Source organism: Melanotaenia boesemani, chromosome 2, assembly GCF_017639745.1.
Source record: "Melanotaenia boesemani isolate fMelBoe1 chromosome 2, fMelBoe1.pri, whole genome shotgun sequence".
In the NCBI taxonomy this organism is placed as follows: Eukaryota; Metazoa; Chordata; class Actinopteri; order Atheriniformes; family Melanotaeniidae; genus Melanotaenia; species Melanotaenia boesemani.
This window is the reverse complement of record NC_055683.1, coordinates 41,407,306-41,422,252: the sequence shown is the minus strand read 5'-3', so window position 1 is coordinate 41,422,252 and position 14,947 is coordinate 41,407,306. Positions and strand designations below refer to the sequence as shown.

Below are 14,947 nucleotides of genomic sequence, written 5' to 3'. Positions count from 1 at the left end.
CCTACGTTTCTAGTCTTAGTGCGGACTGGAGTTCTAGGATCTACTTTCCTGGTCTTAGTGAGGACTGGAGCTCTAGGATGTACTTTCCTGGTCTTAGTGAAGACTGGAGTTCTATTATCTACTTTCCTAGTCTTAGTGAAGACTGGAGTTCTATGATCGACTTTCCTAGTATTAGTGAAGACTGGGGATGTAAGATCAACTTTCCTGGTCTTAGTGAGGACTATAGTTCTAGGATCTACTTTCCTGGTCTAATTGAGGACTGGAGTTCTAGGATCTACTTTCCTGGTCTTAGTGAGGACTGGATTTCTAGGATCTGCTTTCCTGGTCGTAGTGAGGACTGGAGTTCTAGGATCTACTTTCCTGGTCTAATTGAGGACTGGAGTTCTAGGATTTACTTTCCTGGTCTTAGTGAGGACTGGACTTCTAGGATGTGCTTTCCTGGTCTAATTGAGGACTGGAGTTCTACGATCTACTTTCCTGGTCTTAGTGAGGACTGGACATCTAGGATCTGCTTTCCTGGTCGTAGTGAGGACTGGAGTTCTAGGACCTACTTTCCTGGTCTTAGTGAAGACTGGAGTTCTAGGATCAACTTTCCTGGTCTTAGTGAGGACTGGAGTTCTAGTATCTACTTTCCTGGTCTTAGTGAGGACTGGAGTTCTAGGCTGTGCCTTCCTGGTCTTAGTGAGGACTGGAGTTCTAGGATCTGCTTTCCCGGTCGTAGTGAGGACTGGAGTTCTAGGATCTACTTTCCTGGTCTTAGCGAGAACTGGAGTTCTAGGATCTCCTTTGCTGATCTTAATGAGGACTGGATTTCTAGGATCTACTTTCCTAATCTTAGTGAAGACTGTAGTTGTAAGATCAACTTTCCTTGTCTTAGTGAGGACTGGAGTTCTAGGATCTGCTTTCCTGGTCTTAGTGAGGATTGGAGTTCTAGGATTTGCTTTCCTGGTTTTAGTGAGGACTGGAGTTCTATAATCTGCTTTTCTAGTTTTAGTGAGGACTGGAGTTCAAGGATCTACTTTCCTGGTATTAGTTAGGACTGGAGATCTAGGACCTACGTTTCTAGTCTTAGTGCGGACTGGAGTTCTAGGATCTACTTTCCTGGTCTTAGTGAGGACTGGAGCTCTAGGATGTACTTTCCTGGTCTTAGTGAAGACTGGAGTTCTATTATCTACTTTCCTGGTCTTAGTGAGGACTGACACTCTAGGGTCTACTTTTCTAGACCTAGTGAGGACTGGAGTTCTAGGATCTGCCTTTCTAGTTTTAGTGGGGACTGGACTTCTAGAATGTGCCTTCCTGGTCTTAGTGAGGACTGGAGTTCTAGGATCTGCTTTACTGGTCTTTGTGAGGACTGGAGTTCTAGTATCTACTTTCCTGGTCTTAGTGAGCACTGGAGGTTTAGGATCTCCTTTCCTGTTCTGAGTGAGGATTGGAGATGTGAGATCTACTTTTCTGGTCTTAGTGAGAACTGGAGTTCTAGGATCTACGTTCCTGGTCTTAGTGAGGACTGGAGATCTAGGACCTACGTTTCTAGTCTTAGTGCGGACTGGAGTTCTAGGATCTACTTTCCTGGTCTTAGTGAGGACTGGAGCTCTAGGATGTACTTTCCTGGTCTTAGTGAAGACTGGAGTTCTATTATCTACTTTCCTGGTCTTAGTGAGGACTGGAACTCTAGGGTCTACTTTTCTAGACCTAGTGAGGACTGGAGTTCTAGGATCTGCCTTTCTAGTTTTAGTGGGGACTGGACTTCTAGAATGTGCCTTCCTGGTCTTAGTGAGGACTGGAGTTCTAGGATCTGCTTTCCTGGTCTTTGTGAGGACTGGAGATCTAGGATCTGCTTTCCTGGTCTTAGTGAGGACTGGAGTTCTAGTATCTACTTTCCTGGTCTTAGTGAGGACTGGAGGTCTAGGATCTACTTTCCTGCTCTGAGTGAGGATTGGAGTTCTAGGATCTACTTTTGCTGGTCTTAGTGAAGACTGGCATTGTAGGACCTACTTTCCTGGTCTTAGTAAAGACTGGGGATGTAAGATCAACTTTCCTGGTCTTAGTGAGGACTGGAGTTCTAGGATCTACTTTCCGGGTCTTAGTGAGGACTGGAGTTCTAGGATCTCCTTTCCTGATCTTAGTGAGGACTGGAGTTCTAGGATCTACTTTCCTAGTATTAGTGAAGACTGGGGATGTAAGATCAACTTTCCTGGTCTTAGTGAGGACTGGAGCTCTAGGATCTACGTTTCTAGTCTTAGGGCGGACTGGAGTTCTAGTATCTACTTTCCTGGTCTTAGTGAGGACTGGAGTTATAGGATCTACTTTGCTGGTCGTAGTGAAGACTGGCATTGTAGGACCTAATTTCCTGGTCTTAGTGAAGACTGGGGATGTAACATCAACTTTCCTGGTCTTAGTGAGGACTGGAGTTCTAGGATCTCCTTTCCTGATCTTAGTGAGGACTGGCATTCTATGATCTACTTTCCTGGTCTTAGTGAAGACTGGGGATGTAAGATCAACTTTCCTAGTCTTAGTGAAGACTGGAGTTCTATGATCGACTTTCCTAGTATTAGTGAAGACTGGGGATGTAAGATCAACTTTCCTGGTCTTAGTGAGGACTATAGTTCTAGGATCTACTTTCCTGGTCTAATTGAGGACTGGAGTTCTAGGATCTACTTTCCTGGTCTTAGTGAGGACTGGATTTCTAGGATCTGCTTTCCTGGTCGTAGTGAGGACTGGAGTTCTAGGATCTACTTTCCTGGTCTAATTGAGGACTGGAGTTCTAGGATTTACTTTCCTGGTCTTAGTGAGGACTGGACTTCTAGGATGTGCTTTCCTGGTCTAATTGAGGACTGGAGTTCTAGGACCTACTTTCCTGGTCTTAGTGAAGACTGGAGTTCTAGGATCAACTTTCCTGGTCTTAGTGAGGACTGGAGTTCTAGTATCTACTTTCCTGGTCTTAGTGAGGACTGGAGTTCTAGGCTGTGCCTTCCTGGTCTTAGTGAGGACTGGAGTTCTAGGATCTGCTTTCCCGGTCGTAGTGAGGACTGGAGTTCTAGGATCTACTTTCCTGATCTTAGCGAGAACTGGAGTTCTAGGATCTCCTTTGCTGATCTTAATGAGGACTGGATTTCTAGGATCTACTTTCCTAATCTTAGTGAAGACTGTAGTTGTAAGATCAACTTTCCTTGTCTTAGTGAGGACTGGAGTTCTAGGATCTGCTTTCCTGGTCTTAGTGAGGATTGGAGTTCTAGGATTTGCTTTCCTGGTTTTAGTGAGGACTGGAGTTCTATAATCTGCTTTTCTAGTTTTAGTGAGGACTGGAGTTCAAGGATCTACTTTCCTGGTATTAGTTAGGACTGGAGATCTAGGACCTACGTTTCTAGTCTTAGTGCGGACTGGAGTTCTAGGATCTACTTTCCTGGTCTTAGTGAGGACTGGAGCTGTAGGATGTACTTTCCTGGTCTTAGTGAAGACTGGAGTTCTATTATCTACTTTCCTGGTCTTAGTGAGGACTGACACTCTAGGGTCTACTTTTCTAGACCTAGTGAGGACTGGAGTTCTAGGATCTGCCTTTCTAGTTTTAGTGGGGACTGGACTTCTAGAATGTGCCTTCCTGGTCTTAGTGAGGACTGGAGTTCTAGGATCTGCTTTCCTGGTCTTTGTGAGGACTGGAGTTCTAGTATCTACTTTCCTGGTCTTAGTGAGCACTGGAGGTTTAGGATCTCCTTTCCTGTTCTGAGTGAGGATTGGAGATGTGAGATCTACTTTTCTGGTCTTAGTGAGAACTGGAGTTCTAGGATCTACGTTCCTGGTCTTAATGAGGACTGGAGATCTAGGACCTACGTTTCTAGTCTTAGTGCGGACTGGAGTTCTAGGATCTACTTTCCTGGTCTTAGTGAGGACTGGAGCTCTAGGATGTACTTTCCTGGTCTTAGTGAAGACTGGAGTTCTATTATCTACTTTCCTGGTCTTAGTGAGGACTGGAACTCTAGGGTCTACTTTTCTAGACCTAGTGAGGACTGGAGTTCTAGGATCTGCCTTTCTAGTTTTAGTGGGGACTGGACTTCTAGAATGTGCCTTCCTGGTCTTAGTGAGGACTGGAGTTCTAGGATCTGCTTTCCTGGTCTTTGTGAGGACTGGAGTTCTAGTATCTACTTTCCTGGTCTTAGTGAGCACTGGAGGTTTAGGATCTACTTTCCTGGTCTTAGCAAGAACTGGAGTTCTAGGATCTCCTTTGCTGATCTTAATGAGGACTGGATTTCTAGGATCTACTTTCCTAATCTTAGTGAAGACTGTAGTTGTAAGATCAACTTTCCTTGTCTTAGTGAGGACTGGAGTTCTAGGATCTGCTTTCCTGGTCTTAGTGAGGATTGGAGTTCTAGGATTTGCTTTCCTGGTTTTAGTGAGGACTGGAGTTCTATAATCTGCTTTTCTAGTTTTAGTGAGGACTGGAGTTCAAGGATCTACTTTCCTGGTATTAGTTAGGACTGGAGATCTAGGACCTACGTTTCTAGTCTTAGTGCGGACTGGAGTTCTAGGATCTACTTTCCTGGTCTTAGTGAGGACTGGAGCTCTAGGATGTACTTTCCTGGTCTTAGTGAAGACTGGAGTTCTATTATCTACTTTCCTGGTCTTAGTGAGGACTGACACTCTAGGGTCTACTTTTCTAGACCTAGTGAGGACTGGAGTTCTAGGATCTGCCTTTCTAGTTTTAGTGGGGACTGGACTTCTAGAATGTGCCTTCCTGGTCTTAGTGAGGACTGGAGTTCTAGGATCTGCTTTCCTGGTCTTTGTGAGGACTGGAGTTCTAGTATCTACTTTCCTGGTCTTAGTGAGCACTGGAGGTTTAGGATCTCCTTTCCTGTTCTGAGTGAGGATTGGAGATGTGAGATCTACTTTTCTGGTCTTAGTGAGAACTGGAGTTCTAGGATCTACGTTCCTGGTCTTAGTGAGGACTGGAGATCTAGGACCTACGTTTTTAGTCTTAGTGCGGACTGGAGTTCTAGGATCTACTTTCCTGGTCTTAGTGAGAACTGGAGTTCTAGGATCTACGTTCCTGGTCTTAGTGAGGACTAGAGTTCTAGGATCTTCTTTACTATTTTAGTGAGGACTGGAGTTCTAGGATCTACTTTCCTGGTCTTAGCGAGGACTGGAGTTCTAGGATTTACGTTCCCAGTCTTAGTGAGGACTGGAGTTCTAAGATGTGCCTTCATGGTCTTAGTGAGGACTGGAGTTCTAGGATCTACTTTCCTGGTCTTAGTGAGCACTGGAGGTTTAGGATCTCCTTTCCTGCTCTGAGTGAGGATTGGAGATGTGAGATCTACTTTTCTGGTCGTAGTGAGAACTGGAGTTCTAGGATCTACCTTCCTAGTCTTAGTGAGGACTGGAGTTCTAGGATCTTCTTTACTATTTTAGTGAGGACTGGAGTTCTAGGATCTACTTTCCTGGTCTTAGCGAGGACTGGAGTTCTAGGATCTACGTTCCCAGTGTTAGTGAGGACTGGAGTTCTAGGATGTGCCTTCCTGGTCTTAGTGAGGACTGGAGTTCTAGGATCTGCTTTCTTGGTCTTAGTGAGGACTGGAGTTCTAGTATCTACTTTCCTGGTCTTAGTGAGGACTGGAGGTCTAGGATCTCCTTTCCTGCTCTGAGTGAGGATTGGAGTTCTAGGATCTACTTTGCTGGTCTTAGTGAAGACTGCCATTGTAGGACCTACTTTCCTGGTCATAGTGACGACTGGACTGCTAGGATCTACTTTCCTGGTCTTTGTGAGGACTGGAGTTCTAGGATCTACTTTCCTGGTCTTAGTGAAGACTGGAGTTCTAATATCTACTTTGCTGGTCTTAGTGAGGACTGAAGTTCTGGGATCTGCTTTCCTAGTCTTAGTGAGGACTGGAATTCTAGGGTCTACTTTTCTAGACTTAGTGAGGACTGGAGATCTAGGATCTACTTTCCTGGTCTTAGTGAGGACTGGGATTCTAGGATCTGCCTCAATGGTTTTAGTGAGGACTGGAGTTCTAGGATCTGCTTTCCCTGTTTTAGTGAGGACTGGAGTTTAACGATCTACTTTCCTGGTCTTAGTGAGGAATGGAGTTCTAGGATCTACTTTCCTGGTCTTAGTGAGGACTGGAGTTCTAGGATCTACGTTCCTGGTCTTAGTGAGGACTGGAGTTCTAAGATCTACCTTCCTGGTCTTAGTGAGTACTGGAGTTCTAGGATCTACTTTCCTGGTCTTAGTGAAGACTGGAGTTCTAGGATCTACTTTCCTGTTCTTAATGAGGACTGGAGTTGTAGGATCTACTTTCCTGGTCTTAGTTAAGACTGGAGATGTAAGATCAGCTTTCCTTGTCTTAGTGAGGACTGTAGTTCTAGGATCTAGTTTCCTGGTCTTAGTGAGGACTGGAGTTCAAGGATCTGCTTTCCTGGTCTTAGTGAGGACTGGAGTTCTAGGATTTGCTTTCTTGGTTTTAGTGAGGACTGGAGTTCTAGGATCTGCTTTTCTAGTTTTAGTGAGGACTGGAGTTCAAGGATCTACTTTCCTGGTATTAGTGAGGACTGGAGCTCTAGCACCTACGTTTCTAGTCTTAGTGCGGACTGGAGTTCTAGGATATACTTTCCTGGTCTTAGTGAGGACTGGAGCGCTAGGATCTGCTTTCCTGGTCTTAGTGAAGACTGGAGTTCTATTATCTACTTTCCTGGTCTTAGTGAGGACTGGACCTCTACGATCTACTTTTCTAGACCTAGTGAGGACTGGAGTTCTAGGATCTGCTTTTCTAGTTTTAGTGAGGACTGGAGTTCTAGGATCTACGTTCCTGGTCTTAGTGAGGACTGGAGTTCTAGGATCTTCTTTCCTATTTTAGTGAGGACTGGAGTTCTATGATCTACGTTCCTGGTCTTAGTGAAGACTGGAGTTCTAGGATCTTCTTTACTATGTTAGTGAGGACTGGAGTTCTAGGATCTGTTTTCCTGGCCTTAGTGAAGACTGGAGTTCTAGGATCTTCTTTACTATTTTAGTGAGGACTGGAGTTCTCTGATCTACTTTGCTGGTCTTAGTGAAGACTGGCATTGTAGGACCTACTTTCCTGGTCTTAGTGAGAACTGGAGTTCTAGGATGTGCCTTCCTGGTCTTATTGAGGACTGGAGTTCTAGGATGTGATTTCCTGGTCTTAGTGAGGACTGGAGTTCTAGGATTTACGTTCCCAGTCTTAGTGAGGACTGGAGTTCTAAGATGTGCCTTCATGGTCTTAGTGAGGACTGGAGTTCTAGGATCTACTTTCCTGGTCTTAGTGAGCACTGGAGGTTTAGGATCTCCTTTCCTGCTCTGAGTGAGGATTGGAGATGTGAGATCTACTTTTCTGGTCGTAGTGAGAACTGGAGTTCTAGGATCTACCTTCCTAGTCTTAGTGAGGACTGGAGTTCTAGGATCTTCTTTACTATTTTAGTGAGGACTGGAGTTCTAGGATCTACTTTCCTGGTCTTAGCGAGGACTGGAGTTCTAGGATCTACGTTCCCAGTGTTAGTGAGGACTGGAGTTCTAGGATGTGCCTTCCTGGTCTTAGTGAGGACTGGAGTTCTAGGATCTGCTTTCTTGGTCTTAGTGAGGACTGGAGTTCTAGTATCTACTTTCCTGGTCTTAGTGAGGACTGGAGGTCTAGGATCTCCTTTCCTGCTCTGAGTGAGGATTGGAGTTCTAGGATCTACTTTGCTGGTCTTAGTGAAGACTGCCATTGTAGGACCTACTTTCCTGGTCATAGTGACGACTGGACTGCTAGGATCTACTTTCCTGGTCTTTGTGAGGACTGGAGTTCTAGGATCTACTTTCCTGGTCTTAGTGAAGACTGGAGTTCTAATATCTACTTTGCTGGTCTTAGTGAGGACTGAAGTTCTGGGATCTGCTTTCCTAGTCTTAGTGAGGACTGGAATTCTAGGGTCTACTTTTCTAGACTTAGTGAGGACTGGAGATCTAGTATTTACTTTCCTGGTCTTAGTGAGGACTGGCATTCTAGGATCTGCCTCAATGGTTTTAGTGAGGACTGGAGTTCTAGGATCTGCTTTCCCTGTTTTAGTGAGGACTGGAGTTTAACGATCTACTTTCCTGGTCTTAGTGAGGAATGGAGTTCTAGGATCTACTTTCCTGGTCTTAGTGAGGACTGGAGTTCTAGGATCTACGTTCCTGGTCTTAGTGAGGACTGGAGTTCTAAGATCTACCTTCCTGGTCTTAGTGAGTACTGGAGTTCTAGGATCTACTTTCCTGGTCTTAGTGAAGACTGGAGTTCTAGGATCTACTTTCCTGTTCTTAATGAGGACTGGAGTTGTAGGATCTACTTTCCTGGTCTTAGTTAAGACTGGAGATGTAAGATCAGCTTTCCTTGTCTTAGTGAGGACTGTAGTTCTAGGATCTAGTTTTTCTGGTCTTAGTGAGGACTGGAGTTCAAGGATCTGCTTTCCTGGTCTTAGTGAGGACTGGAGTTCTAGGATTTGCTTTCTTGGTTTTAGTGAGGACTGGAGTTCTAGGATCTGCTTTTCTAGTTTTAGTGAGGACTGGAGTTCAAGGATCTACTTTCCTGGTATTAGTGAGGACTGGAGCTCTAGCACCTACGTTTCTAGTCTTAGTGCGGACTGGAGTTCTAGGATATACTTTCCTGGTCTTAGTGAGGACTGGAGCGCTAGGATCTGCTTTCCTGGTCTTAGTGAAGACTGGAGTTCTATTATCTACTTTCCTGGTCTTAGTGAGGACTGGACCTCTACGATCTACTTTTCTAGACCTAGTGAGGACTGGAGTTCTAGGATCTGCTTTTCTAGTTTTAGTGAGGACTGGAGTTCTAGGATCTACGTTCCTGGTCTTAGTGAGGACTGGAGTTCTAGGATCTTCTTTCCTATTTTAGTGAGGACTGGAGTTCTATGATCTACGTTCCTGGTCTTAGGGAAGACTGGAGTTCTAGGATCTTCTTTACTATGTTAGTGAGGACTGGAGTTCTAGGATCTGTTTTCCTGGCCTTAGTGAAGACTGGAGTTCTAGGATCTTCTTTACTATGTTAGTGAGGACTGGAGTTCTAGGATCTGTTTTCCTGGCCTTAGTGAAGACTGGAGTTCTAGGATCTTCTTTACTATTTTAGTGAGGACTGGAGTTCTCTGATCTACTTTGCTGGTCTTAGTGAAGACTGGCATTGTAGGACCTACTTTCCTGGTCTTAGTGAGAACTGGAGTTCTAGGATGTGCCTTCCTGGTCTTATTGAGGACTGGAGTTCTAGGATGTGATTTCCTGGTCTTAGTGAGGACTGGAGTTCTAGGATTTACGTTCCCAGTCTTAGTGAGGACTGGAGTTCTAAGATGTGCCTTCATGGTCTTAGTGAGGACTGGAGTTCTAGGATCTACTTTCCTGGTCTTAGTGAGCACTGGAGGTTTAGGATCTCCTTTCCTGCTCTGAGTGAGGATTGGAGATGTGAGATCTACTTTTCTGGTCGTAGTGAGAACTGGAGTTCTAGGATCTACGTTCCTAGTCTTAGTGAGGACTGGAGTTCTAGGATCTTCTTTACTATTTTAGTGAGGACTGGAGTTCTAGGATCTACTTTCCTGGTCTTAGCGAGGACTGGAGTTCTAGGACCTACTTTGCTGGTCTCCTCTCGGGGGCAGACAGGGACCTCTCCCCGGCGCTGGCTGGCCCTCACCGGGCGCATTTCTTCCGCAGCGGTGAACCGCGACCGGCTCCATGTCAGCCAGGAAGGGCTCTGGGGCGAAGATGGCTGATCAATTTGGATCCCTACCCCAAAGTAATAGTCTAGAAGAGAACTGCTAGCATGATGCATGCACAGTAGTATAGGTATAGATCTATATCTCAGTACATATTGGTCATGGGATCATGAGGGCTAAGGAGGTCAGGTACAGTTGGCTGGTGGCTGAAGGTGGGGACTTTGGTGTTCCAACACCCTGCGGAGCTTTCAGCCGATCACCACCTGCTGGTAAGGTAGTGGTGGGGTGCCTCTCCAGACCTGGCTAGCCCAAAAGTGCTGTGAGGGTTTATTCTCTTCACATCTCAGTTTATTCCCATCATATCTCAGCTCATTCCATCATATCTCAGTTAATTCCATCATATCTCAGTTTATTCCATCATATCCCAGTTTATTCTCATCATACCCAGTTCATTCCCATTATATCCCAGTTTTTTCCCCATTATAATGCAGTTTTGTTTCCCATCATACCCAGTTTATTCATACCCCAGCTATGTCCTGTTTTCTGTGTTAATGTTCAGGATGTGAAATTGTAGAAATCTTCAGTCACTCCAGAAACGTGAGTCTAATGGAGGGATTGAGGCCACTTTCTGACATTTTCATCACTCGCCGTCGTTGTTCTTCTTCACGGGTAAATGTCAGAGCAGCAAAGCATCAGCCAATCAGAGAGCAGGACATGCTGCACACCTCTCAGTTTGCAGAGTGAAGGACGGTGGAAGTTACTGACCTGCTTAAAGCTTCTCTATTTCAGCTGAAACAGCCTTTGTTCTAAATGTTCATTGATCACGATGAAGTTAGTCTCTTCATCCTCAGGCTGCAGCAGGACACTGTCAACACCATGAGACAGAAATGGGTCTCCAGCCCACGTCCATGTAGAAAACAAACCCTGCAACACAGGAGCAGCATCTGTCCCTGTCCTCGGCCATTTCAACCGTGATGGACAAGATGAAACTGTCCCTGTCCTCGGCCGTTTAAACTGCAATGGACCAGATGAATCCGTCCCTGTCCTCGACTGCTTCAACCGTGATGGACCAGATGAATCCGTCCCTGTCCTCAGCCATTTCAACCGTGATGGACAAGACGAATCTGTCCCTGTCCTCGGCCTTTTAAACTGCAATGGACCAGATGAATCTGTCCCTGTCCTCGGCCATTTCAACCGTGATGGACAAGATGAATCTGTCCCTGTCCTCGGCCTTTTAAACTGCAATGGACCAGATGAATCTGTCCCTGTCCTCACCCTTTTCAACCATGATGGACCAGATGAATCTGTCCCTGTCCTCAGCCGTTTAAACCGTGATGGACAAGATGAATCCATCCCTGTCCTCTGCCATTTTAACCGTGATGGACTGGACAAATCTGTCCCTGTCCTCGGCCATTTCAACCATGATGGACCAGATGAATCTGTCCCTGTCCTCGGCCATTTCAACCATGATGGACCAGATGAATCTGTCCCTGTCCTCAGCCATTTAAACTGTGATGGACCAGATGAACCTGTCCCTGTCCTCAGCCATTTAAACTGTGATGGACCAGATGAATCCGTCCTAGTCCTCGGTAAATGATAAAAAACAACATTAACACATTAATAATTTTTTTAATATGTTTTTCTTTCATAGGTGACCATGGGATAAGCGGGATAATGCCCTTTGAGGTGTCCATTATCATACATGAATGAACTTCGCAGAGGCAACTGTCCTCCGTTTAGTGTCATACGGTTCACGCCTACGCGTCATCCATTAATTTATGATAATGGCCACCTCGTCAGGCATTATCCTTTACTTATTTTATAGTGGTTCATTTCGATTGTAACATTACATAACTGTTAATGGTTTATGATATAATTAATCTAATTTATATTAACCTAGTTAATGTGGTTTAATCTGACCAGGTTAACCCAATTCTAAACCAGAAGAAGAGCCCACCTGTACCTGGTCAGATAAGGTATGAGCTGGGACCACCCACCTCTACCTGTTCAGATAAGGTATGAGCTGGGACCACCCACCTCTACCTGTTCAGATAAGGTGTGAGCTGGGACCACCCACCTGTACCTGTTCAGATAAGGTATGAGCTGGGACCACCCACCTCTACCTGTTCAGATAAGGTGTGAGCTGGGACAGCCCACCTGTACCTGCCTACCTTTACACCACCTGAGTTTTATAAGAGGCCCTCGCACAGAGGGGACAAGCAGGGGGAACCGTCTCTACCTGAGCCAGCACACCTGTGCTCCATCTTTCTGACAGGTTGGACAGCTCTGTGTAGGCTTATTTTTTTCCAGCTGATTTGCTGCACACACACACACACACACACAAACCCGTTGTTGACGTCCAGTATTCTACTCCATGTAAGAAGATGTTGGTCCGTCGTTGTCTCCGTCTCGTCCTGGCTGATATCCTCACCCCGTCCTGTTTACATCACTTCTTGATGGAGTTTCTAGGCACCGCTCTCTTTCTGACTTCCAGCTTATCAGCTGTCCTGATGCTGCCGGAGGACAAAACAGCTGATCTGAGGTCAGCTGATGATCTAAACAATCAGAGCCAACCCTCTGCAAGTCGGTCTGGACCCGGACGTCTCTCACCTACCTGTCCTATGCAGGTGGTGCTGGTCTTTGGTCTGTCTGTAGCCATGGTAGGTCTTTGTGTGGGTGGGGCAGTTCACCTGAACCCAGCCGTTTCCATGGCGATGGTTCTGAGTCTGAGGCTTCGGCTGTGGAGGGCCATTCTCTATGTGATTGGTCAGCTGCTGGGGGGCGTGGCTTCTGCAGCGCTGCTGTTGGGACTGACCGGAGATGTGACACCTGTCCTCAACCAGGTGAGCTTTGACCCGAGTCTTGACAGCCAGTCAGGGAGGAGGCTTTCCTTACATTGCATGGTTCTGGTTTCAGGTGTCTTCTGGGATCCAGCTTCACCAGGCAGTCACCATGGAAACACTAGTGACTCTCCAGCTGGTGTTGGTTGTCATGGCAACCTCTGATGTCCCACTGCCGGCTGTTGTGTCTCCTCTGTTGGTCGGCCTGGCTGTCAGTCTGGGTCACCTTGTCGCTGTAAGTCCTGTCCACAGCTAGTCCCTGTACAAACACAAACAAACAAACAAGTAAGCAACAGGTAATCCATTTCTATGACCTCTAACACAGAATAACTGCTGTTAACATGTCAGATTGATGGGAGGACATCAAACCGGAGATGAGAATAGACCTCATTCTCATTGAACAGAACGTGACAGGACTGGTTCAGACTTCCCTCCACCATACTGCAATAAGTTAATTGATCAATAAATAAATTACGTCATGTTAAAAATATACTAAAACAGTCTCATCAATCCGTACTGCACTTATTGTTTTATTATTGTTGTCGTCCGTGTGTTGAGGAGCCTGCTGGGCTGAGGGTTGAAAGGGAGGCTGTGCTTTGCCTCAGAACCTTGTACCTTCTGCCAGAGCAGGCTGAGGAGGCCATGACAGGGGTGGGATGGATCCTGGAGGATCCGCTATGCTCTGTGCTGCCATCATACCAGCCTGTAATGCAGTAGGTCAGCACACTTCCCACTGTGGAACAGCAGAATCTGCCTGCAGGTGACACTTTCGGAGCATTCTCAGGAATGTGGAATCTCAACACATCATCATCAGGAGATTCTAAGCAACAGTCGTTAATTATGGGACATGACTACATCCATTTAAATCTACAGAACATGAAACACAAGCCTCGGAAAATTAAATTGATACTGATCGGTATGAACGATGGTTGCTATGGATACTACGCACATCATCAGTTTACTGTGAAAATAGGAATGAAAATCACTTATACACTTCCATAGCAGAAGCCTTCATTCTAACAATAAAGACAACTTACTGGCCCGGATTTCTGTCTCATGTGTCAGGTCTGTCTCATATTTCAGATGTGTCTCATGTCTGAGATGTCTCATGTCTTAGGTGGGCGCAACAGGTTGTGGGATGAACCCAGCTCGGTCCTTCGGTCCAGCTGTCGTCACGCTTACCTTCAACAACCACTGGGTTAGTGCACACACGCACACACTAACACACACACACACACACACACACACACACACACACACACACACACACACACACACACACAGTGGTCATTGTCCTGAGTTCTGATTGGTTGTCTCTCCTGCAGGTGTTCTGGCTGGGACCTGGTTTGGGGGCGTGTCTTGCTGGTTTTCTGAATGACTTGTTGCTACGGCCACGCTGGTGTTGCCCTGGCGACTGGTGGGCAGAGCTAAAAGAACTGTATGTGCTTTCAGAGAGACAGCCTCAGGAGGCGCTGTCACACCTGCCCTAACACACACCTGAGATCAGCTCTGTTGTCCTTCATGTTTGACACACCTGGATATCTGTATGATTTATTTTCCCATGATGCCTTGGGCCAATTTTTTGTCTAATGTTACAAATTTGTTTATTAAATCCTGGTTTAAGAAAATCCTTCTGGTTTATTTCTGGACTTCAGCGTCTGTCCTCTGGGCCTATCCACATGTCCACACGACATCAGTCTGTCTGTCTATGTGTCCACATGAGGTCTGTCTAGAAAGACAGACAGACGTTCAGAAGACAGAAGACATCCTCCTCTTTTCTGCTGCAGTGCTCTGTAGTTCCTCTTCACACCATCAGATGGCAGCAGAGTGAGGCAGAGCAGAACTCCTCTAATATTCCATAGAAAACAACCGTTGCCATAGAAACAGTTTGTTTTGGCAACAGACAGAGAGTGAAGACAGAGGAGCTGAAGACTAAAATAAATAAAAAAATACAAGTAACAGTGCAGATCAAATCTTTAAGTGACCAGGATGAATATATCACACATATTACACAGTATTAAAGTGCAGTGGGAGTGTCTGTCTGCAGGGGTAAATGCTCAGTCTGTGTGTGGATGGGGTGATTGATTTCACTGCTCTGGGTAAGAAGCTGTGTCTCAATCTGTTGCTGTGGGTTCTGATGTTCCTGTACCTCTTTCCAGAGGGAAGAGGCACAAACAGATTGTGTCCTGGGTGAGTGGGGTCTGCAATTATACGACCGGCCCTCCTTTGGACCCGGCTGTCGTATATTGAGTCGACCCCCCACAATCCCCTGTGCTGCTTTCATCACTTGGGCCAAGTCCTTCCTGTCTTGTGCAGTGCAGCTCCCGTACCACACTGTTGCACTAAGACAGAGGATGCTTTTATTTATTTATTTATTTAAAAGGGACAGGACAAGAAAACATTGTTACAGTTTCAAATGCAACCGATGCCATGTC

At 45.8% G+C, this 14,947-nt stretch overlaps 1 protein-coding gene across 1 annotated transcript; it reads left to right on the top strand.

The window, feature by feature from the left end:
- The first annotated feature begins 11,870 nt into the window (after positions 1-11,870).
- On the top strand, positions 11,871-14,068 carry LOC121632402 (aquaporin-1). The gene is made up of 5 exons (XM_041973899.1): positions 11,871-11,947; positions 12,167-12,515; positions 12,589-12,747; positions 13,630-13,710; positions 13,838-14,068. Exons 2-5 carry the CDS (start codon positions 12,183-12,185, stop codon positions 14,000-14,002), a joined length of 738 nt encoding a protein of 245 aa, XP_041829833.1. The 5' UTR covers positions 11,871-11,947; positions 12,167-12,182; the 3' UTR covers positions 14,003-14,068.
- Positions 14,069-14,947: the final 879 nt, after the last annotated feature.